Genomic DNA, 25057 nt, shown 5'->3' on the forward strand with positions numbered 1-25057 from the left:
CTCTGCGGAGTCACCAAAGACCCACCGCCGCATTACGATGGCTGGTGGGTCTTGGTTTCTGTCCGCTGCTTTTCCGCCGCGGTCGGATTACAACCGCGGTGGAAAAGCTCTCATTTGGCTGGCAGTGTCTATCAGACACCGCCAGCCAAATTAGGAAACATTTGTAAACATGCTTTTCCGCGGCGGTTTTTCCGCCGTGGAAAAGCATGTGTACTTTTGATTTTGGGGGCCCGTTGCGGGCCCCCAGGTTGTAGGCGGGTGGGGGGTGCACATGGGGGGTACCTTTGGTTCCCCCCAGCATTTACATGCACCGCGCGGTGCCTGCCGCTTTGTGCATGTAAATGTTAAACATGCACTTTTAACATTGCGGCGGGTGCTGCTTGAAGCAGCACCCGCCGCAATGTTAAATATCCAGGATGTGACCGCCAGGGTGGCGGTCACATCCTAATTTGCACGGAGGGACCGCCGCAGCCCATGCGGACGGTCCCTCCACCTCTGGGATGGCGGACGGACGCAAGTCCGTCCGCCATCCTAATCGGCCCCTTAATCTCCACGCCATCAGGGGGTGGAGACTGGGCCTCCAGGCTATGTCTTTTGCCGAGTGATGACATCACAGCCTTCAGGGCTGTGAGGTTCTCAGCCGGCAAAAGACCGAGCAGCAATCAATCAGTGGACGTCACGAAAGTTTCCGCCACTGATAATCATGTATAAACTTGGTGCGGCGGTGACTGGGGCTAGGCAGCAGAGTCAGAGAGACAGTGCCCCGTGTGTTCTTTGGAATGCATTATTTTTTACAAATAAATAAACGTGATCTTCAGTATGATGTGATCTTAAATCCTATGTGCAAATTACCTGGGGCGGAGCCCTGACGCCCGCACAGAGAAACCTCCTGTGATCAAGGTGACTTCACCGAAACGTGTTGAAAGCCTTAGCAATAAATATATATGTTTATTTATGTATGTGTGTTTATAGGCATACATGTTTTACATAGTGATGCACAGTGATCCAGACATTGTCAATATATTAACCTATTTCATATTTAAAAAAATGTTTTATATCTGTTGTACATTCTGTGACATAACTAATCTTCACTTGTTGGACGGACATTAGTTATTGTTGCGTTGCCCTTGTGCCGTGCAAGGGGGTGCAAGGACGACACAACAAAGTCAGATTTATCAAGCCACGCAAGGACAAGATGGCCCTGTATGGCTTGATAAATTCGGAGTAATGCAACCAGCACAAATCGCTGCCTTCCGTTACTCTACCCCAGAAAGGTGCTCCATGGGTGGAGCGTGGGTGTTCTGATGCATGCACCCATGGATTTTGGCCATTTCCCGATTTACTTTTACTGTTAGATCTGGTAATGCGTCGAAATGCTACGCATTCCCAGATGAGGCTTAACAAGGAGAAATATATTTTTATCCTCGTTTGTTCCTCTTTCTATGTGTGCTACATTCTGCAGCACACATAGGAAGAGGAAAATTCCTCAGAGGATTGTATTTGTGCAGGAAGGTGTTCCTTCTGCACGAAAACAATCCTGCTTACAACTCAATCACCTTTGCACCACTGGGTATGGGGGCCTGCATTGGCCCTAGGCAGCCAAGAGTTCGCCAGCGCATGGAAAGGACAGGAATGCGCTGAATGATGTTAAAAATGGTGCATTCCTGCCATTTCCCTTTCACGCAGCGCAACAAGTTAGCTTGCTGCGTGAAAATGTGATAAATGTGCCCCTCAGTTCCTTATTTTTTACGTTTATCTAACTGTTGCTATTTTGAGTGCTGCTGGTTCTATTTTCAATACATTAATTCGACATTTAATGCCTCCTGCAATGCCTAGCACATATTTATATACTTTTGTTTTTAGTTTTTGAAGGGAAAACATGTTATGGACTGATAGGTGGTGCAGGGGCAGGGTGAAAAGAGACTCACCAGTTCATTAATCTTGACGTTGGAACACTCGCCTCGCGTCTGGCCGAATACAGATCCATTGTTGCAGTGTGAGCTGTATACAATTTGAATTTCAGGCGGGACCTGCAAGTGCACCAGAGTAATGGTGGATGATAGATCCTGGAGAGAGAAAACAATACAGGACAAGCTTTAGGTTGAACAAAGTTACCATGGATTGAAACAAGATTGCAGTCTATGCTTGCACATGTATTCACATGTACAGATGGCTATCTTAGAAAATTTTTTTTTTTCAGAAAGCATAACACAACCCAATACAGGATTGTCCCGACAGTTGTCTGTTGACAGGCTTGCATGTGAAGGCAGTCATTTTATAATGCTTTTTGCTACTTACCATTACCTTGCCTTTCCAAGATGCCCAATGTGTTGGTTTCTTGGACGGGTAAAGCAATATGAACCTGTAGCAAAGAAAATAAGCATTGCCAAAGCCAATAGCTCTGCAGCCAAATACACACCTATTTATTTTGCCGATGCTTTTAAAAAAGAATATAAATCTCTTATTTAATAGGGTTTTCTACAAGGGCTCACTTCTCCTCCTCCCTTGTTCTTCTAAATCTGTTACATCAACCACTCATCTAGTGGGCAGCTCTTTTTGTCCAAACTAACATCTCCACTTATCCTTGCCTGTGCAAATGTTTACCATTATTGACAAAGGAACTAAAAACCTATCTGTGTCACGTTTCCTAAAACAGACCCTTGGCCCAGTGCACAATATGGTCAGTACACATTAAGTCAGTGATAACCCTTGCTATTATTGAAACATCATACTGAATCTTTTTACTCAAGACTCTCTGGCAAGGTAGTGTTGCTGGGACCTCATAATAATTAGGGGTGAGCTCAACTCGCTTAGCTCAGTGTAGCATAGTCATACTAAATAACTAAACATTCTGTCAGATTTAGTGGAATTACCCGAGAAGAGTAAGTGCTATTTTCTTACACCAAAAATGCCTCCTCGCGTCCAAATTATATTTGAAGACAGATTTTGCGCTATGAAATAGTGCTAAATGCAACTAAATATCATTTCCAACCCGAGCAGCCGTTCACATTCGGTAAATGTGCTGTTAGGGTAGGATTTTCCCCAGTTACTCCCGGCAATTAGCACTAGTTTCTTAGCTCAAAATAGCACGAACAACAGCATGAGCAGCTGCTCGCTAAATTCATTGTTTCTGTGCGAATTACCCTTCCATCCCCAAAATTACTCCTAATTACATGAGCTGGCGTAATTGCGTAATTGTTGGTAATTCCGCATCAATTACTCCCAGGCTTAATAATACTGTTGTCATCATCCTATAATCCCACCAGTTGGCTAATTCCTTTACTGACCAGTCTAACTCCCTTTTCCCGCTCCTCTGCTGCACTCTGTTGCTTCGAGCTACGTTCAGACTATGGAAATGCTCTCATGTATATTTAAATACCAGAAGTATGAATAAATAACTGCCACTTTGCCTAAGTGAGGTATCATGATTTTCAGGTTGGCAATAAAAATATACTGGTAATAGCAGCCCAGGTACACAAACAATCCAGAGTTTCAAGAATTTACTGTAGAAAATTGTAGCCTGAAAAACAGTGTGCCCACATGGCTATGATTAGGTATTGCGAAGGGCTAAGTAAAGGGATGGGTTTAATGTAAGGGTTTTGGTGAGGGGTTAGGTTTAAGAGTTAGGATTAAGATTGATGGGTTTATTGCAACAGTTAGTAACGATAAAGGATGAGGTTAAATTAAAGGTTGCAGTTAAGTGTTAGGGTAACATAGTCAGTGTTATGGTAAGGGATTGGTTTAGAGTGAAGGAAAACGTTAAGGAAAGGATTAGGATTATGTTTATTGGAGGATTAGGGTTCAAGTTAGAGAAGGCTCAAGGGCTAGAGCTTGATTGGGGTGGTCCCCATTTGTTTCTAATCCTTCTCTTTCTGCCATTGCTCCGACTCCTAGCTATTTTGTACTTACGTTATATGCTTCGGAAATAAGTTGGATGACATTGCTTGAATCCTCCTTTAACTCTCCCACCACAGATTTGGGGATCATTTGACTCAGCTCCTAAAAAGAGAGAAACGTAGTTTAATGTACACACAATTACACACACATATGCCAACTCGTGTGTAGTGTTCATCCTTAAAATAGCTTGGCACCTCTTTTAGGTGAAGCTCGCTTATGTTGTCTTCTCCTCCCCCAGAGCAAGGTTCAACATAGGATGTCATTTGTTATAGAGCATACTGTCTTCTTGCACCTGAGCTGAAGACATTTGGGATGTCTTCACCATTCTGTCCCGAGGAAGAGAAATCTCTACAGGAGCATTTTCATAAAACAATGAAATTACTTTTCATGACTTTTTACCAATATTGATGGGTGGGGAGATGTTACCCGAATTGTACACTTGCACCAGCTAAGGTTCAGGCATTGTTCAATGTGAATCCTACGTGGCATCGAATATATTTATCCAAATTCCTGGTGCCAGTGATGTGTGACCTGCCCACTTGTTACACGTTTTCATATTCAATTACCTATTAATTGTGGGGAGGGATTTTGTTTAGCTCTAAAAACCCTTTATCTCCTAACATATCAGTTGAAACACATCAGATGTCTTCGTTTGACGAAATAATTCTGGTGCTTTTATGAAACTGAATTGCATTGATATCCCAGCAGTTCTCTCTCTCTCTAATCGGTAACTTGGCCAAATATGAATTACCTCCTTTTTCATTATTCTTTGTCACTGTACATACTATCGAAGCATATCTCTACTTCCTGACAACAATCCTGCTAGTGAACCAAGAGGAGTCTTTTGCCCTCTATGCATGTCCTAGGGTGTTTCCATAGACAGAATAACATTATAGTCTTGCTTTTTGTGAAGTGCTCACCCGAACTGCTGTATTTCAAGGTGCTCTAATGCGGTGATGAAGCAAAAGGAGCTATTCTGAAAAAAGTTATTTTCTATGATCATTCATTATAGTCAAGTGGAAGGTTGGATTGATGCACGGTTTTTGTGCAATTTAGCCACTATGTGGTTATCTCATTGTCTCTCCTATTTTTAGCTTAATGCTTTATGTTTAGATCTTTGAGATGCCAAGTCAGAGAATTGTGTTAAAAACAGGCTATGCATGTTTCATAAGCATTGGCGGTAGTAGTAATGTTGGGGAAGGTGTTGTTTCATTGCAGAAGCTAAAATGAAAAGCAAAGCACTCACCCTTGGACAATGCATTGAGACCATTTGATTCACTTAGCTAAACGTCTTTATTCATTGTCATCCTTTCTTCAATTATTTCATCCACCTACTCCTCACCCATCCAACTATTCATTCACAGAGCTAGGCAGCCCTGTCTCCAATCTCCACCCATCCATTCCATGATTAGACAAGGTTTGATTCTGGGAAAAAAGCACTTTATTTCCACTTTGTTTCCACCCTCTTGCAGTAGTCAGGCGTGCTCACTGCTCTTTCTTGCTACATGAAGTATGGGGGTTGGTCTAACAAAATTGTCCAGGGCTGCTTTGACTTCCCAGCCCGGTCCGGGTGCTAGACAAGTAGGTCTAGATGCTGTTTGAAGCAGAGAAAACCTTTAAGTAGAGCTGTATATCACTGGCAATTTGGTGAATCTTGGTGCTGTTATCTGTAAGTAGAGCAGTAAGAGGCTCCATGCATAGGTTCAAGATGACAGGAAACAGTATGGAATCCTGGGGAACTCCACATGTGATAGGGATATTTTGTGAACTGGACGAGCCCAAGTGATCCAACTGGTGTCAAATAGATAGGTAGAAGGAGAACCAGCGCAGGACATTGCCAGTGAATCCCATTCTAGACTCCAGGGTGTGTCACCTTAATCTTTTACCACACGTTTTCGTCATCCCAAGGGTGATGTCTTAACTCCAGAAGGGGATTGTGGGATGAATGGGGGTAAAATTATTTTAATAGTGCCAATTTGGTCAAGGAATTATATTTTCTGTCACTGAAGCCCTTGTCTCAATCTTAATTATAGCTATTGGAAGTGGTCCTATCTTGGCTGAGAATTCATGACTTGCATCCGCTAATACTGGCCAGGCTTTTGCTGTCTCTATGGAGGTTGCAGAGATAGGACTGGAGAGAACGGGCTGGCCTAGCAAGTGGTAGTATCACCCCAAATCAATATAGTTTTACTAGCATTCACCTATCCTACAAGTATTACTTGTGTTGTGGGGCAGAATGGGGAGTAGCTAATGATCTAGGGTCTCTTGAAGAAAAAAAGATTTGGCAATTTACAAATGTGGAGAGAGGCTAATCTTGCAGTTTATAGCACATCTCTGAATAGAAATCCCTCTTTAACGTTTATTTGCCTAACTTTCAGCAACTAGCCTCAGTGGAATCACCCACAAAGCACCAATCTGTCTCTTCCAGTGTGTTGCATGGGCTCAGGCTACCGTATTTGGTTGTATGTAACTATTCCTTACCATTTTTCCGGCTACCGTTATTTTGGAGCCTTATATTTGAAATACCATAATTCTGACCTAAAATGCTCATGTTCTGTAATTTTGAATACCTTTAGTTTTTTTATTTGGTATGTTATTTTTAATAATATGTTAAATTATGTTATTTTTCTTTTTTAACTTAATATTTAAAAAAAGATAACACATAACCCCTCCTAAACGGACACTCACCCCTAAACCAAAACAATTTCATAACGAAATGAACAAGTTACTTACCTTCAGTAACAATATATCTGTTAGAGACATAGCCTAGCCGCAGATTCCTTAACTTAGAATATCCCCAGGCGTCAGACGGTAACAGGCTTGAGATGAAGCAGATCCATTAAGGGATTGGGAATGAGGGGTACTACTGGAGGCTGAAAGCCGAGGATAGCAGCTGCCCAGTTGATAGTCCGCGCATAGGCGGCCCCAAGCTCAGTAGTCACCCTAGGAGGGGACAAGAGGCCGTCTGTAGGAGATGGTTGGAGACTAACCCTCCCAGTTGCCATAAAAAGCAGGGCCGGGAACGACCCGAAGGCCATGCCATACTAGGGACCTGCACCAGTGGCCCCCGACCAGGGGAAGCAGCAGCTTCGGTAAGGGCTGCAGTGGATACTGGTGCCACCTGACACCGATGAGGAGTCAGAAGCGAGGAATCCGGAGGGAGGTCAACCTCAGGCATGGACGCCAGTGTTGATGAACGTATGGACACCGGCGGCGATGGATGTGTCGACAGCGGCGTTGGTGGGCGCTGTGTCGGAGTTGACTAGACGTCAACGGCCTCCACTGGGGACGCTACCTGGATGTCGACCGGCGTCGGATCATGCGTTGCCCCAGACGTGGGTTCAGGCTTATAGCTGGGTGTGGGTTTGGATGTTGAGCCCGGCTTCTGGTCCGACGTGGAACCCGGCTGCGAGCCCGGCGTCACCGACGCTGCTTCTGCCGCTTCCGCCGCTTCCGCCGTCCGTGCAGGAAGCCGCACAGGGCTATGCGTTGACTGGCGTTGTGAACCTGGCGTCGAGCCCGGCATCGCGTGCGTCCCCGCGCCTCTTCCGCTGTCCATGCAGAAAGCCACACAGGGCTATGCATTAACTGGCGGAGTGTGCTAGAGCGACCAGGACGGTCTGGGCCATGGCCCAACGTCGTCGCCTTGGCTCTGGAGTAGGAGTCGGTGCACACAGCCCTGGTCGGGGAAGGATCCACCGACAAGGGCCCGGCCTGAGTACCCTCCGCCTCTGTGGTGCGCGAAGGCACGCCAGGGAGAGAGGGTGACTCCAAGTAGGCCTGAAGAGCCCAGGAGTAGGCCTCCATTTGGGCGCGCGTTGCTCCAACTTCTGGAAAAGGAGGGTATGGAGGAGCTGACCTCTGGGCGCCCTTAGCTGACCCCTTACTAGAGGAGTGGGCGCCAGCGGCACGCCTATGGGAGGTAGACCTCAGTGGACGCTTGTAGTCCTGCTTACCTTTTTTAGGGCGCCGGTCGCGGGAGCGGCCTTGGGATCGAGCCCCCTCTGGAGAGGGAGAGCGGCAACGAGAAGAGGCTGGGCCGGACAGCCGTGTGGCCAACAGTTTCATACGGCGTTCCCGTAGGGACTTTGGCTTCATTTGTTGACAGTCACCGCATTCTTTGGAATCATGGTGCACACCAAGGCACCACATGCAGATAAGGGGCGGGTCAGTGCTAGACATCTGACGCACACAGGCCTCACAGGCTTTGAACCCAGAGGGCATTGCACACTGTCCCGGTACGACACCAGCAGGGCAGAGAAGCCCAAAAGTAGACCAGGAACTGTTGGTTTCCAGGATCCGCGTTGTGAAGCGGGAAAGAAGAAAACTGATGTAAGCACGCCGGGGCGGGGCATATATGCTCCGCTGACGTCACGTCCATGGACGACGTCAGGGCGGAGCTGTACGGCACTGCCCCCGACGCGCAGAGGTGGTGCTGTGCAAAATTGTACGAATCCAGTCTGACGCCTGGTGATATTCTAAGTTAAGCAATCTGCGGCTAGACGTCTCTATCAGAAACACAAAATCAGAAGTAAATCAACAAGGCCAAAGTTTTTTATAAAAAAAATTATTTTTATTTTTATTTTCGTATTTTCAAAGTGCACAGGACAGCCAACCCGTTTCGCTCCCCAACCATGGGAGCTTTGTCAGGGCAATTGTAATAGATGGTTCTCCTACAGTTGTGCAATCAAAATGAAGAAAAAACTGGCCACTATAATGGTACATGTACTAGTAAATGGTGCCAAGTAACAAAATAAGTATCCAAAGCATAGAGGACCGTCGATTAATTCAAACGATTAACATATCAGATTGTCCAAATGGTACGGACAATCTGATATGTTAATCGTGTGAATTACTCGACGGTCCTCTACGCTTTGGATACTTATTTTGTTACTTGGCACCATTTACTAGTACATGTACCATTATAGTGGCCAGTTTTTTCTTCATTTTGATTGCACAACTGTAGGAGAACCATCTATTACAATTGCCCTGACGAAGCTCCCATGGTTGGGGAGCGAAACGCGTTAGCTGTCCTGTGCACTTTGAAAATACAAAAATAAAAATAAAAATACATTTTTTGATAAAAAAACTTTGGCCTTGTTGATTTACTTCAAGATTGGTGCTGCCTCCACGTTCTTTCAAATTTTCTATCTGGAATTCCAGTGGGACCGAACCACAGCAGGTCCTGGAGGTTGACAGCACAATAAGACTGAATATTCTAAGGGACTCTGGAAATTTGAGGTGCTTGCCGGTTGATCCGCTGTGGAGCCTCTTTCAGAAACACAAAATCACCCCAAATCTAAAAATCCTTATCACACCTAGTCCAAACACACCTATGCACCCTAAAACAATCTCTTAACCCAATACATGACAGCCCTAAATCCTAACAAAAAACTATCAGACCTAGTCCAAATACTTCCCTAAACTCTAAGAAACCTCTTGACCAATTAATACAAACACACCCCTAAGCCCTAAAAAACATCATAACCTAATTATAGATCTATGTGGTACTGTCTGACATATATATTGGCAATCAAGCCTATTATACCTAGCTTTCAAATGTTTGGACATTCAAAATATTAGTAATCTGAAAATGGTGCAAATCCAAATGATTGGATCTGAAATAATGGTAGGGCGCAACTGTAATTCTGAAATTGTTGGGGTATTACAATTTTTCAGTATGGCAACCCAAAGTCAGTAATGAAGTGAGCAATAGACTAAAGAAAAAAATGCAATGTGATGCTGTTTTTCCAGTTTCGTCAACATGGACATCAACAGTGTGTAACCTTTTGCTGTACCTTCTCAGGATCTAATTATAACATGCCTCTTAAATTCCAAACCCTGTGCAAACACATGATTGAGCAGGGGTCGCAGTTACAAGTGGTGCACTGGTATCACACCCGTTAACTACTAGACACGATAAAGATAACAATGTTCCTGCAGGAATTTAACAAGAGGAAAAGGCCCAGTATTTTTCTGGCCATGTAGATTTTGGTGCAGTGAAGACAAAACTGACTATAATTATAGCATCCAATAACATTCAAACACCTTGGTATTGGATTTGATCAGAAACAATAATTATTGCATCCAACGTGGACCACTTAGTATAATGAGCATCCTAAATCTTTGTGCTCTTGGACTTCAGCAGGGGGAGTTTTTTCTAAGGGCACTTTCTCAGTGCTGTAGGACCTCAGCAGTGAGATTGTTCTTTAGGAATGCCTTTCAGTACTTCAGGACCTCAGCAATATAATGTTTCTTCCAGGATGCTTTTTCAGTTATCTAGGAACTCAGCAGTGTGGTCTTTCTGTAGTGGTGTCTTCTCAGTGTCACAATCAATCATGGATTTATAGAGTGCACTATTAACCCGTAAGGGTCTCAAGGCGCTGGACCTTAGCAATGTAATCTTGCTTCAGGTGTACCTTCTCAGTGCTCCAAGACCTCAGCAGTGTGAGCTTTCTCTAGTGGTGCCTTCTTAGTGCTCCAGGCCCACAACATTTTGACTGTAGTAAACCCGTCGAGCTCTTTCCACGCAGTGTCATTATTCAGAAGTACCAAGGTATACAAAAAAAGTCATGGTTGGAATGCTTGAATTAATCTCAGCCACTGGTAATTATTAAGGGGCCGTTTCCCAGTCCATCATTATTTTGCACACGATGCAACCTCAGTTTGGACAAAGCCATATGCAGTCTTGACCCTGCTCCAATGGGGACAGTCCACCCCGGACTGCCAGACCAGATGCTCTCTGAACCGGAACACATGGTATGTTAAAAGTAGGATATGTGTGTTTAAGTTTTACATGTCGTAACACTGAACTATTCCTGAAGGTGTTTTTCACTGATGTAAGGCCTATCTCTTATTGACTAACACTGGGTTACCTTATTACATGTATTAAGTGCTAACTTCAGGTTGTGAGCAGATAGACATATGCTGTTTACACTTAAATTAATTGTAATTTAATTATCCTTGTTAAGGTTAAAAGTAATTTTTTAGATTATAATTTTGAAAATGACACTTTTAGAAAGTTGACATTTTCCTCTCCAACGTTTCTGAAGCCTTTCTAGGAGATTCCTCTCGCCTGGGCCTGTTAATGGTCCCCCATCAAGAATGTGTATTGGGCCCAATCAGAGAACAATAGGACCTGGTTGTAGTTGAGAGAAGGTCTTCCTGGCAAGATGGCAGGGGAGGAGCTGTACCCTGCCCTGATTGCATTTCAAAGGTCTATGCCCACTGCACACAATAAAGAAATTTGACAAGAGGCCTACCCTTGCCTTTGTCAACCTAGACAGTTTAGAGCCAGGTCCAGAGGAAGGGGAAGAATGTTCCAGAACCAGTTTTAGAGGCAGGTCAGAGATTTCCCCCACTCAGAAGCTGACACAGGTATAAAAATAGGACCTTCAAACCCACTCATCCAAACACTCCAGGACCTCTACAGGATTCAGAAAAAGGATTACCTTCTGCCACAAGGACTGCTCTGCTGCCAGAAGAGCTGGGTTGTTGTCACCAAAAGAGAGATTGGGCCTGCTTGCATTTATCCCAGGCTACCCAGAGTGAGTCAAATTGTCAGTTATCTCATCACCGGTTTGAGCTAAAGGAACACAACAAGCTTCGGGAGATTTGTTCTACAACTGCCTAGCACCAACTGGACCTGCCTTGAACGTCCAAAGCCCTCCTGCTGGCCTCTGCTAGAGTGAGTCCTGATCCCCAAGAGGTGCCCACCAAGACATGGACACTTGGCAGGCATCAGAGAGCACTACTCCCTGCCTAACTGAAGGTTCGATCAGATCCTGTGAAAAGCAACAAACGGCCCGCAAAGTCACGCAGCTCTGAACCGAAGACTTCACTGGATATGATGGCGAGTAATGAGATGTCTTGCAGGGTCTCACTGTGCAGAGCCTGCCCTAAAGCTCTACTGGATGCAACACAGAGCAACTCCAAGCCCTGCAAAGCCATGTAGTTCCTACGTGAAGGCTTCATCAAATATGATGCCAGTCGAAGTGAAGCCCCACAAAGCCTCGCCATGCAGCTGAAAATATCATCAGAACTGACACAGAGGGATGTGAAGCCACACAAAGCAATGCCGCACAGACCTTATATCAAGGACATAAGGTACAATTTCCAGCAGAACAAACTTGGTCCTGTACCCGGCATGCCCTTCTTTGCGGTAGGACTGAACTTGTGACTTTGTCCTGGTACAGCGCAACCAGGTATCCACAGTTGGCGCTTTGTGCCTTTAAGCCCTTTTTTACCTAAAACATCAATATCTCTGGTTCTACTGTTTGGATTGTATTCACTTTGGTATAATTTTATCAATTAAAATCTACTCTATTGTTCCTAATCTGATTTGGGATTTCGATTTTTCTTGTGTTGTGTTTTCACATTATTGCTGTTTGTGCGATGCATAAACACTTTAATCCACTTCCTATAAATCAGTCAACTTGACTGTACACAACTAATAAACTTGGTCATATCCATACCAATATGTATCACAAACAGTTTGTTTTAGACAGCATCAACTGTTATTGTCACAGCCAACGTATAAGTGCAGTGTGTCCCAGTGAACAAAAATATCACTATCCAAAGTGCCATAAAACAAGTGCATGTGAAGTATAAACACATTGTTTGGTGTTTTTCGTAACAAACAACAAACACAATTAAAACTATTAGGCCAACATGAAATTCTTGTTTGTTTGTGCTTTTGTTGATGATGTTACGACCCTCAACGAGGTACAGGGGTCCCCTCAGGACAAGGATATGAATGGGACGCCTGGAAGGATAACCAAAATTTAATTGGAGAAGTTGAGATTTAGATTGGGAATCTAAAATGCTGATGAAGTTTGCCTACACTGGCTAAGTAGTAAGAGTGACTATAGTCCAACACAGGTGAGATATGTGATACCAATAACCTGTGTAATGTATTGTTCTCACTGCATGGTTCCTGTTCACCTGAAAAATTGTATTATACTAGTTTAGTTTAAAAGTACTCAAAGTGAATATAAACACAGTTATCTTTTAATATTACTCACCCTCAGTGAGCCAAGGCACTCAATCAAGAGCTGTAAGCGTAGGAGAGAAGGGAGACCTCTTCAAGAGAATGACAGCTTTCAATGCACCATGGTAAAATTACCCGTCAGTGTCTGTGATGCTAAAAGACATGGGGCAGAGGCCCATGCTAATAAATATGGCTGCTGGTCTAGAGTGCTTTTACTACAGCGCACAGACTGTCGCTGTCTCCTATGAGAGAGTGAGGAAAGGATAGACCGCCAATTACGGTAACGTTCAGTGTCCTGAATAGGAACGACGCACAGGGAAATCGACCTCCAGTTGCGGTAGCAGACTAGAGGAAGTGTGAAGAAAGAACGAAAGGGGGATTTAAATCAGAAGCAAGCATTACTGCCTCTAAGTCCTGCTTTTGTGCCAAGCTAACAGAGGGTTATGGACAAGTTAATTTAGTGACTTTTGTGGTTCACCCTGACAAGGACTGATCTTTGTTGCATGACTGGGGCTTCCTCCCCTCACAACAAATAACCCAATTTCTTACAGTGATGGAGATGGGAACACATTTCCCAGGTACAGCGTTTGCCAAAAGAAGATCCCATTCCCTGAAGCACCTTGTGCTTTTTCTGCATGAAAGCCCTATATAGTTCTACCAGTGCTCCTCGGTGTCTGTGTAGCTCACGCCTAGTATTTCGGTACTAGTACAACACAATGTCCTGCTAATACAACATATTCCTGAACTTCAGAATCTTTTTATTTTTCATTACTGAAATTTGTTCTAACACGTTCATTTTCTAGTGATCCTCAATCGTGGCATGCATTCCATCAATGGAAGCCACTCACAGCTCTGGCAATTCACCCAGGTGACTGACTCACACATGCACCCTTCTACCTCCGTTCTAACTGGTAAAACTGGAAGAGTGGTCTGTGGAGTACTTCGACTTGCTGGTGTCTTACCTGGTATGTGGACAGTATGCTGCCAGTCACTGCGAAGATGGGCTGGATGTTGGAGGTTGAAAGGATGTTTGCCACATGTCCGACCGAGGGGTAATCCTTAAAACAAATACAAAACGTTCACAATACATTAAAGAACCACCCAAAGTTCCCTTTCAAGCTCAGCCCAACGAACCAGCTACGAATTTTTCACAGACGTTAATGTTTTCTTTTGCTCTGTAAAGGACATAGGCGTTGGAAGTAGGGTTGCTGCACCTCCAAAAACACCATGCTGGAATTGAGAAGGTGAATGAAAAATAAAGATGTCTTTACTTTTTTTTATCTTGTCAATTTGCTATGGGCTTAAAGACACACAGCAAATGTCAGGTTATGTCTTCTGACAAATTGCTATTTATTCTTTTAGCATATATAATAGTGTTTACTTTTCTTTCTCTGCAAAAGTGAGGATTTTGTAAAGTGAAATATGTCACAATCTTACTGGGATATAGGGAGTGTGAATGGAAAGGAATTAGAATGTCAGTTTTTTAAAACACAGCAACATTTAAATACCTGTAAATACACTCGACAAATATTTCAAAACATATCTGCAGATAGGAAAGCACAAATGAAGCACATTTTATGTAATTCTGAAGTGTGATGAAAACAAAGATTTGAATAGGTTTAAAAAATCAAGACACTAAGGGCCAGATGTACGACAGTTTTTTGCGGTCACAAAGGGGAATTCTGCCTGTTTGCGACCGTAAAATAGGTCTACCCAATGTACTAACCTTATTTTGCGAGTCGCTAACCTATTAGCGACTCGCAAAATATGGTTAGTGACTCGCTATTAGGAAGGGGCGTGCCAAGGGCGTCCCTTCCTAATAGTGAGTGCAAATTGCATGTACTATTGTTTTGCGACCGCATTTGCGGTCCCCAGGGGACCCCTCTCCTTTGTGAATGGGTGCAAAAATATTTTTAGGAGCAGGCAGTGGTCCCAGGGACCACAGCCTGCGCTTAAAAAATGAAACAGATAAGTTCCTTTTTTTTTATATGCATCCCGTTTTCTTTTAAGGAAAACAGGCTGCACTTTATTTTTAAACTGCTTTATTGAAAAAGCAGTCACAGACATGGTGGTCTGCTGACCCCAGCATCCCACCAACCCTGTGAGTGCGTGCCATTCCCAATGGGGTCGCAAACTGCGACAGCCTCATGAATATTAATGAGGCATGCAATTTGCGACCCCATTGGGCATCGCAAACAGTGTCTGAGACACTGTTGTACATTGATTTTTGCAAGTTGCAAATTGCGAGTCGCAATTTGGCGCAATTTGCGACTCGCAAAAATGAATGCTCATACATCTGGCCCTTAATTTGGTAATGTGCAAACGATAAATATTTGGTAAAACAGATTTCCACACATTATTATTTGTGCGCTATAAAGTTAAATCAGTAAAACTGTATGTCAGTGGAAATCTTGTTGCATTTCAGTACAAAATGTGCTGTCTGTAAAATGACAGTGCACAACCACACACTGCTTTAGTAATATATTTGCAACAGTTTGCTCTGAAATGCACTACCACTAACATACCAAAACCCTTACTACTCTGGTGATGACATTTGTGTGATGCTTGGATATTTCTCAATCCCTATAACTTCAGTCATGTAACAATGATGGCAGTCACCTCCCGCCCCCCCCCACCCCACCCTGAAAATAGTTCCAGGAGTCCTGGTAAAGGGAGTCCTCAGTTATACAAATGTTTTGCCTTCAAAGTGGTTATATGTTAACGTTTCAAAAGTGTCATAATGTAGCCCTTCTACAGCACTTTTAAAGTGTCGACGTAATCAATTTGAAGAAGAATGTGTGTAAAAGAGGATTCTATGTCCACAGGCTTTCCGAACTGGAGCATTATCTTTCAGGTCTTAACGTTGCAAAGCCCCATGTCAGTATCCCAATAAATGAGAAATATGGTCACGACTGTGTAGAATGAATGACTTTTGAGTACACAGGTCAGGTGGGCTCTCAGTAACTCTGATATAACTAGAAATGGGTCTTGAGTGGCTACATCCTTTCGAACAGATTGTTGTTTTTTCTAAATTACATGTATGCCACTTTGACACCTTCACCTAAAATGTGGCACAGCGGTGTATGGTTGGCTAGGAAGCCTTATCTGAATAGACCAGTTAACCAGCCACGGCCCGTGGAGGGAGTTTCGGTGGGGTGGAGAGGCGGGGCGGGGGAGGGGCAGGGTTAATTAATAAAACGAATTTCGTAGCTCACTCTGCATCACATTTTGCGATGCAGGGCGCGCTACGAAATTCGTTTTTTAAATTAAATTGTTTACTTACCTTCTATTATCCATACTCCGGTTTTTAGCACCCCCCACCCTGCCCCTCCCCCGCCCCGCCTCTCCGCCCCACCGAAACTCCCTCCACGGGCCGTGGCTGAGTGTACCTCCTCAATTTGCCTACTAGGTCTCATTAATGCGCTTCCGCCACTGTCCCGTAAATTAACAGCAGTAGCATTGCTAATAGCAAAACGCAGAGTGTCACTATGCTGGGGAGGGAGGTACACACCATGCCACTCACAGTGGTTGCATGATCTTGCATATTGAAAAGCTGAATTGGAAACGTACCCTGAAGAGCTTCCTCAGGCTTCCAGTACCAGAGACTTTGGGCCCCATATATAGCCTAACATGTTGTCTAAGGGCACAGACTAAGTCACTGTGTTAACCTAGAGACAGTCCAGAGCGATTTGTAAGAGGATGTATAGCTTGTGCTTGAAGCGATAAATTGCATACTGTGAAAGGAACACCTGTGATAGCCATGGAATATCCAGAACATGCATGGTAAAGAGTAGGGATAGATGTGAGTGAACCACTTGAGACTTTGGGGACAGACAAGAGATTTGCCATCCCATTAATGGATTATTATTTCAAATGGCCAGAGATTACTTTTGTTAGAGACGTAAAAGCAAAAGAGGTGATTGGTGAGGTCTTGTTAAAAGGTTTAATAGGGTGGTTGGAGAAATCATACAACTATCTCTACACAGTGCACTAGATTGGAAAGAGGAACTCAAGAAGATGTTGTGGAATTATAGGACTATTTCACACTGTATGACTGAGGAACACCGTTCATATTGTTAAAGGGAAGAAGGGCTAGTTCAGTAGTTGTGCCAGCTTGGGTGAGTGAACAAGAGTAAGGTGCCAAAGGTGAATGAAGAGATGATGGGAGAAAGCATGTGTAGGAAACAGCAAAGGTATGTGTTAGTGAAGGGAAAGGATGTGGCGAGTGGGCTACAAAATTCAAAGTTGGTGATTTTGCAAGAGTGAGAAAATGTAATTTATCCAGAAAGGGAGAATCTAAATGGTCAGTACCAAAAGAAACATGCAAGAATTGCTGAGATTTTCTGTTATTGTAAAGGATGGAAAATAATGGAATATAAGGAATGTAATAAAGTGTAGTGAGATGGAATTGGCACATTCTAATGCAGGATTGAAACATTTAAGTGAAGAACCAAAAGATAGGAAAAATACACTGACCAATTGAAACTTAAAGAATTAAAACATGTAAATGTAGAATTAAAAAAATGGGAAAACTGCAGTGACTAATTTGAAACATGAGGATAGGGAACCAGTGTGTAGGAGTAATCATCAAAGAGTTACTTCATGAAAAATCAAGGATTATGTCTAAGGTATAGTTGTACACATTCTTGTAAATTTTTATTTAGATGTACACATTTTTTGGAATGATCCTTGTTATGTTAGAGTGAATATTAGAAATGTGTTAAATATGTAACAAAGTTATATGGCATAAAATTAATTTAATTTGTTAAATTAAGAGATATATGTTGTATATAGGTAAGCGGTTGCCATCACAAGGATCTGGTGAAAGTAATTATGTAATAGAGAAGGGAATGGAATGTGGGATGCTGTTTGTGTTCAGACTGTGAGTTGCTGCCTGCCTAGAGCACAGGCTGGTCGTTATATATACCTCTAAATAAATACTTAAGTCATCAATCAATTTGCAGTGGATTTTCTTAAAGAAGAAAGGGGTTTTATCGCTGATTTCTCCGCATAAATGGGCATATTACTAACAAATAGCAATATTTATCGCTAAGTAGGGTTAGCGGCAATTTTTTTATCGCTGCGCATCACGGGATTTTATCGCTGAGATAACATGCTATTAGCAACGTTTATCTCAAAAGCGATAAAATTCCCGGTGATAGCGGCAAAATCCGTGAATATCGCTGACAATACTGCGATATTCACGAATGATCGCTAACAGGCTCTTAGCCATTATATCTACCTCCCATTGGATATAATGGCTAAGAACTGGTTAGCGCAAATATTTCCATCGCTATGCCTGTGTTGGTAATAGGTGATAGCGATGTTAGCGACTGCTTTCAGTCGCTAACAGGTTGGGTACGCCCACTTTGCATGTCATTATCGATAAATATCACTGACATGCAAAGCGGGCCCCAAACCACTCGCTATCGCCTACAAGCTGTCGCTAACTGCTGTTAGCGACAGCTTGCTAATAGGGCGATAGTATTGGTCCAGGCTTCATACAGTGGGTGAGACTCCTGTATTCGGAGCCACTGGCGCAAGTCGTGATTAATAATAAATATTAAGAAATCAGACACATTCCAACTGAGTATGGGGGCCCTTCAGGGATGTCCTCTCTCCCCTCTCCTGTTCGCCCTTGCACTGGAGCAGCTGTCGACGTGGATTTGCAAAGCCCCAGTGATACGAGGCCTGCGTTGGTCCTCTGAATGGGAGGACCGCATCTCACTTTATGCAGATGATATTCTGCTATACTTAGCCTCCCCAAAAGCATCACTTGTTAGTGTTCTGGATATCTTGGCAATATTTGGGAGATACTCTGGGTTCTCCATTAACTGGAATAAATCCCTCCTTTACATCCTCAGAGGAGACACACCCATTCCACCAAAAGACTGCCCAATCCAAATCACCACAGTAGGCTTTACTTACCTGGGTATCTATATTTTCCTGGATGGGACTCTCCGCTTCGACCGCAATCTTCTCCCACCACTGCAAAAGTTGACACGTGATATTGCCAACTGTAAAACGCTTCCACTCTCACTACTGGTCAAAGTGGCCCTCTTTAAAATGATGTCCCTGCCCCGCTTCTTATATGCATTACAGAATTCCCTAGACCCAGAAATTGAGGGACTGCAGAGGGACTTGTTGGGGGACGGGAAACCCTGTATAGCCTTGGCCAAACTCACACTGAATTGGTACGATAGGGGCATTAGCCTCCCAGATACTAAAAAATACTACTGGGCGGCTCACCTCGCAGCAATTAACCATGGCACATATGTTTGCCCAAACAACCTGGGATATGCTATGGATAGGTGGCTCCTGCTGGGCGGGAACTACAATAGGGCACTTTATTTGAAGCCTCAACGCTACCCCCTCACTGGGCCAACCAAACACTCGGTCAAAGTGTGGTACACTGCAACCAGGGCGCTGGGATGGGAGCACACGCTTATGTTGTTATGTATCATTTTAGGACCCTATTGTAAGTTTCCCGACTCATGCAGTCCAAATACGGCAGGGCTAATTCCACTAGTTCCGAAAATCCACAACGATTTATTGGAAAAACCCGCCTTCAGCAGTCAGGGACTTCCCCTTGCTTGAATATTGATTTATTCAAGAACTCATGGAGTTTTCAACGAACTGAGACTCTTTGGTGACATTATTATGTCCACCTTTATGTCAAACTCTGCACCTTCAAGGTATAAATATGCCCACACTCTCCCAAGCAAACACGCGGTTTGGAGCAGTTCTACTATCTACTTGCCTGACGCGCCTTGCTACAGCAAGTGCCGAAGGAAGCCGACCCTCCAGCAGATGCACTGAGAGAGACTCTGTCTTTTCTCCTGCCGAGAAATTCAGCTCGGGTTCTTCCAAGCTACCCTTGCGGGTTGTTGGGAAATCGAGTCCCGAGACTGACCTTCTCCATTCTAAACTAAGGTACGGAGCTGATTAGACCCATAGAGAAATCTTGAGCAGATTCTTGGTAAAGAATACTACATTTATGCTACACCTCACTTACTTCCACCCTCATACTAAGCGTAGGTTAGGTACACCGGGGTAGGCGTATTTAAGAAGCACCAGTTGAGTACTTTTAGCCTCTGTTATTTATGTATGTATTTATCTATGGTTTAGGAACCATACAATGCTCTTACAGTATTATTTTATTCTACTATTTATACTGTACGCATTATATTTTACAAACAGTTTTACTATTGTAGCAGTTCATTTCTTATGCTTGAAAAAGAAGACGGTTCAATAAAATCTTTTATTGAAAACGCCCGTCTTTCTACTTTCTCTGCATCTCTAGTGAAACGAAGCATGCACGATTGACTGAGTGAAATATCTATCTATTGTTTCCACGACTCTGAAGATACGTTTTATCTTGGGGAAACAAAGTTGCCATGTTTATGCGGTTGTCAGAGACTAATCCCTTCTTGTGAATTCGAGAGAGTTTCTAGTGACCTCTGAGCTAGCTGGCACACACAATTAAGTCTAGTATATCTGATGGAGACCTAGTAGACCTCAGTCCTACGTCTAATCTATAGGATATATTATTCCAATGCGCAGAGCCTATTGGGAATATAGGAACTACACTACAATGTTGGCAACCCCCCTATGGGATTCCAAAAAGTTGGGTAACTTGTGGAGGACGAAAGGGTTCGATAAGTGGGATCTCATTGGGATTTAGCAAATTAAGGATCTCTGGGTTAAAGGCGAAATGACGACATTCACCTCTTTATAGCAACACCACGACTTAGCGGACTGGGAGCGCTTCAGATACGCACAAATTCGCCATGCGTTACGATCGCATCTCCCGACAGGCTTGTCCCCCCCAGAGTCCTCCCCACTACAGGATCAACTGCTGGATGGCCTTCTGCCCGAAAAAGCCATATCCTTAACATATAAGAAATTAATCAATAACATTACAGACCCGCTCCCGCCACTGCGAGAGAAATGGGCGTGGGATGGTCTTGAGCTTGATGATCCGGAATGGCAAGAAGCGGTATCCTCCCCAAGGGTGGTGGCAATTTCAGCTAGACTTAGATTAGTGCAACTCAAAATTCTCCATAGAGTGTACATTACAGGGCCTTGTTTAGAACAGATGGGTAGGTCCGAGGTGGGGGATTGTAGACGACAATGTGGTCAAGAGGGCACATTCATGCACATAATATGGGAATGCGACCACATACAAGCATACTGGCGTAAAATACATGACGTCATTGGTAAAGTGCTTACACTTGTCTTCTGTCCGGAGGCACGGAGATGCCTCCTGAATGTGTGGGAGCCTACAGACCTGAATAACTATAGCACACAATGGGTCACACTGGGGTTAATGTTGGCAAAGAGAAATATTGCACAAAAGTGGAGTGCCTCGCAATCACCTACGGTAAAAGACTGGAATGCTGATCTAGATTGGTGTATGTATAGGGAAAAGACTGTGTGTATATAGGGTGAGATTGCCCTAGAAAGTGGTCGCAGATATGGGGCCCCTGGAATGTTTATCGAGGGAATATTTGCAACCCGTCACTCAGCACTGACCTGGATGATTCCCCCTCACATAAAATGTCCTTAGGGTGTACTGTCGTGCAATTCTGTTTGATAATGTATCTGCTAATCAGAAAGCATAATCTGCTTCCTCTGTGCTGTCTCTTTGATGTTAATAACTATTTAATAAAAAGACAATTTTTTTTTTAAACAGATTAAAACCCGTCAGTGAATCACTATTCCGAGAGTGGAGAGACGGGATGGACATGTATATGGCAGCAGAAAGGGTCACCTATAAGGCGAGGGGATGCCCGAAGAAATTTCGCAGGATATGGGGTAACTGGAGGAAATACTATGGATTTGATGTCACGGTGATCGACGATTAACCGGGTCCCAGACAGATTTTCCTTGGGCCAAAAGACCTGCAACGGGCCATTGGCGCCCAAAGAATAGGGAGTCCCCATGGTACCACGATACAGCAGTATGGGGTTGGCACTGATGCCTTTTCATATGGCCTGCCATGGCTATAAAAGTGTACTATTTGATGTATGGATTACTAATGTACGACACTACACGACTGTACCTGATTTTGTTATGGTTTGTTTTTCTGTGTTCCTTTCCAAAAAAAGCATAATACAAAGATTTATAAAAAAAAAACAAATTAAAATAATTTTATGCTACTTTAAATAGGTGGTTGAAGTTGGCTACTATCTCAGCCCATGAGGCACTAGGAGAGAGTATTTCACATGTAACCCAGGGTAGGTCCGCCAGAGTTTTGAAAGCCTCCTGGGCTAAGATTAAAGGTGCTAATATGCAAGTAATTTGTAATGCAGCAACTTGGGTTCTCTGAGCACTGTTCTCAGTCATTGTAAATAAATGCTTGTGGGAAGCAGTTTAGCTGCTTTTGGAGCTTCGTTTCTGAGCACTCCAGAAAATCATTGACAAGGTTATTCATTATTGTATCACATTTATACCTGAATAAACATGTGCATTGATATTCATGTTCCTTTTCTTATAAAACTGATTTTTTGCTTGAGTAGAAGTTCATTGGGTAAGGACTGTGATGGGGAAGAGGGACAAGACAGAAATGTCTGGTTACTTACTTGTAATCTTCATTAATCTGAGTTCTTTTCATCCCCGTCACTGTCCAAGTTTCCCATCCCACACATCCCAGTGGGTTGTTAGGTTCATTTAGCTTGCGATTACAGTATATGAGATTAGTAGCCTTTTATGTCAGTTACACAGGTGCCATGTTGGAGGCAAGGGAAACAGATATGATTAAAGCCTGGTGATTATACTGGCGGGAGGAGCAATCTCTCACTGGGTAAGGAGTGTGACAGGGAAGAGTAGAAATCAGAGCAATGAGGTTTACCTCTAAGCAACCAGCCATTCCATGTTCCATGACACAATGAGGGTCCATGAAGGTAGAACGACATATGTAGGTATGAGTCACCTGAAAATAAAGGACTCTTGTAGTAACTGGGCCCAGACAATTGAGGAGATTACTGTAATGGACTTGTGAAGTTCTATGGGCCCATCATCCTTTTTAGGTCTCGCCTGTCAATGCGCATGCGCATTGAGCGAAGCGAGACTATAGGGGCTTAAACAGACTTTAACTAGACTGGCGATTTGATGCAGTGCATGTGCGCTTTTAGCTCAATGCGCAAGCGCAATGAGTTCAAATGCGCGTGCACAGCATCAAATCGTCAGCTTGGTGCCGCCAGCAGCTCTTCCCGCTCCGCCCCCTGCTGAATCAAAGGCTTTGTGCTCTGCCTCAGCCCAGCCATTCTCCTCTCCTAACTGCCCCCTGCTGCATCAAAGGCTTCTTCACGGCCGGCCAGCCGTGCTTTCAGTTTCACGGCCGACAGGCCGTGTCTCCTTTTTTATTTTATTTTATTTTAAGTGGCCAAGGCTTGTTTTCTGTTAGTGTCTCTACCATCTCAATTAGTCCATCTCTTCACCCCTCACTTTACTTATCTGTTAGTCGCTCCCCCTCCTTATTATGAACCCCCTCATTCTTCACCAGTCACTCGCTATACATTTGCTAATGCTCCCCATTGGGGCTTTTACTCCTCACTAACAGTCCCTCCCCTCACCACCTTTGTTTTCCGATCCTGTCCGCTTTCCCAGACTCACCCACTGTTTCCCAAACCTCAATTCCGAACTACTCCATAATCATTGTTTACCTACATTTTTCCCATCTCCCCCAACCCTCTTCTGTTACTGCCCTCTGCTTATTCCTATTTAAGCGTGTCCTTTCTCCACTGCTCACCCTTCCCTTATAATCCCGATGCCTTCCTTTGCCCGCAATATTACCTCTCCTCACTGGCACTGATTGTCAGGGACACAATTTCAAACTGGGTGGAATTTCGCTCTTTCCCACTCCTTCTACTTCCCTTGCTACCGACATCTTTCAATCCCGAAAGGCGGCTCTGGCTCTCAGCTGTGAGCGGGAATTGGAAGCATGAAATAACGACTTCAGAAATATAGTCATTATTCCCGCAGACTTTCGACCTGCTGAGTAATCGCAGTGCAGTCGGGCTCGAGGCGTCAGGCTTTCTGTTTAATCTGCTTTCTGTTTGTTAGTTTAAAGCCAAAGCGAAGACACTTCTAAATAAATAAATAAAGCGTAAAAACACGCGTTCTTTCAGTGCGACCTTTCAGTATGTTTTTTTAGTTAGTTTAAAAACTGACCAGAACATCTATTGTCTTCGGGAGTTAAGCATAAGCCTGTGTGTTCCCTTGGAATCTGTAGGAGTAGTAAAACATAAACCAGTGTGTCCCCTTAGAATCCGCAGGAGTGTCGTACACTCCGAGGGTTGCAGAGGTTTGGGGAACTAAATCGGATTTAATAAATGGAAGAAGGGTCCGTGAAAATTGTCTTTGTGCAAGCTTCACCCAGCGTGCGCTCTGGCATTTCTCCTCCCCTAATTATTCACTGCCCGGCACATCAAAGGCTGCTGCTCCCCGTGCGTCTCGTCACCCTCTGCTGTCCGTTGGTTACAGTATGATCAGTCCCGTCGTGCCAGTGCCCGTCAAGCACTTTAGCATGTCCGATTTCCTTTAATGAAATCCTCGGAGTTGGTGGACAATGTTCAGACTGTCGACATTATGGTAGAAGATGTCTTGTGTAGACAATATTTCCTTGAAGCATTCAATTACTAAATCTTGCCTTTTCGCCAGCATGAGATGCAGTCCCCTCGGACCACCATTCAGTCAGATGTTTTGTCTCTAATATTCTCACCAAACAATAGTGAGTAAAGATACTCCACTGCCCACAACAGAAGAACTGAAATGAGGGATGCGCAGCCCCTCTTATCTCTCCGCTCTCCTTACTCTCACCACTCCCCCCTCCCTCTCTCACCTCCCTCTCACCTCAATATCCCCTCTCCTCACTATCCTCACTATCCCCACTCTCCCCTCTCACCACTCTCCTCTCACCACTATCCCCTCTCACCACTCTCCCCTCTCCTCACTCTCCAATCCCTCTCTCCCCTCCCTCTCTTTCCCCTCTCTCCCCACTCCCCTCTCTCCTCACTACCCGCTCTCTCTTCACTCCCCTCTCTCCTCACTCCCCTCTCTCCTCTCCATCTCCCCTCTCCTCACTTTCCCATCTCCCCTCTCCTCACTCAACCCTCTCCTCACTCTCCCCTCTCCTTACTCTCCTCTCTCCCCTCTCTTATTCTCTCT

General features: G+C 44.1%; 2 protein-coding genes across 2 annotated transcripts in view; one reads left to right on the forward strand and one right to left on the reverse strand.

Annotated features, from left to right (window-relative positions):
* The window catches only part of LOC144828898 (uncharacterized), a 118427-nt gene extending 96536 nt beyond the window's left edge, over window positions 1-21891 (forward strand). The window contains exon 3 of the mRNA XM_078687507.1: window positions 21582-21891. Within this exon, the coding sequence (XP_078543633.1) occupies window positions 21582-21753 (172 nt within the window). The 3' untranslated portion in view covers window positions 21754-21891. The remainder of the gene's footprint in view (window positions 1-21581) is intronic.
* Window positions 1-25057, reverse strand: part of ITGB7 (integrin subunit beta 7) — an 887312-nt gene that overhangs the window by 308025 nt on the left and 554230 nt on the right. Inside the window, exons 8-10 of the mRNA XM_078687492.1 lie at window positions 13849-13944; window positions 3910-3999; window positions 1929-2066 (exon numbers count right to left, since the gene is read on the reverse strand). Coding sequence (XP_078543618.1) covers window positions 1929-2066; window positions 3910-3999; window positions 13849-13944 — 324 coding nt within the window. The remainder of the gene's footprint in view (window positions 1-1928; window positions 2067-3909; window positions 4000-13848; window positions 13945-25057) is intronic.

This window comes from Lissotriton helveticus, chromosome 1_1 (genome assembly GCF_964261635.1).
Source record: "Lissotriton helveticus chromosome 1_1, aLisHel1.1, whole genome shotgun sequence".
NCBI lineage: Eukaryota > Metazoa > Chordata > Amphibia > Caudata > Salamandridae > Lissotriton > Lissotriton helveticus.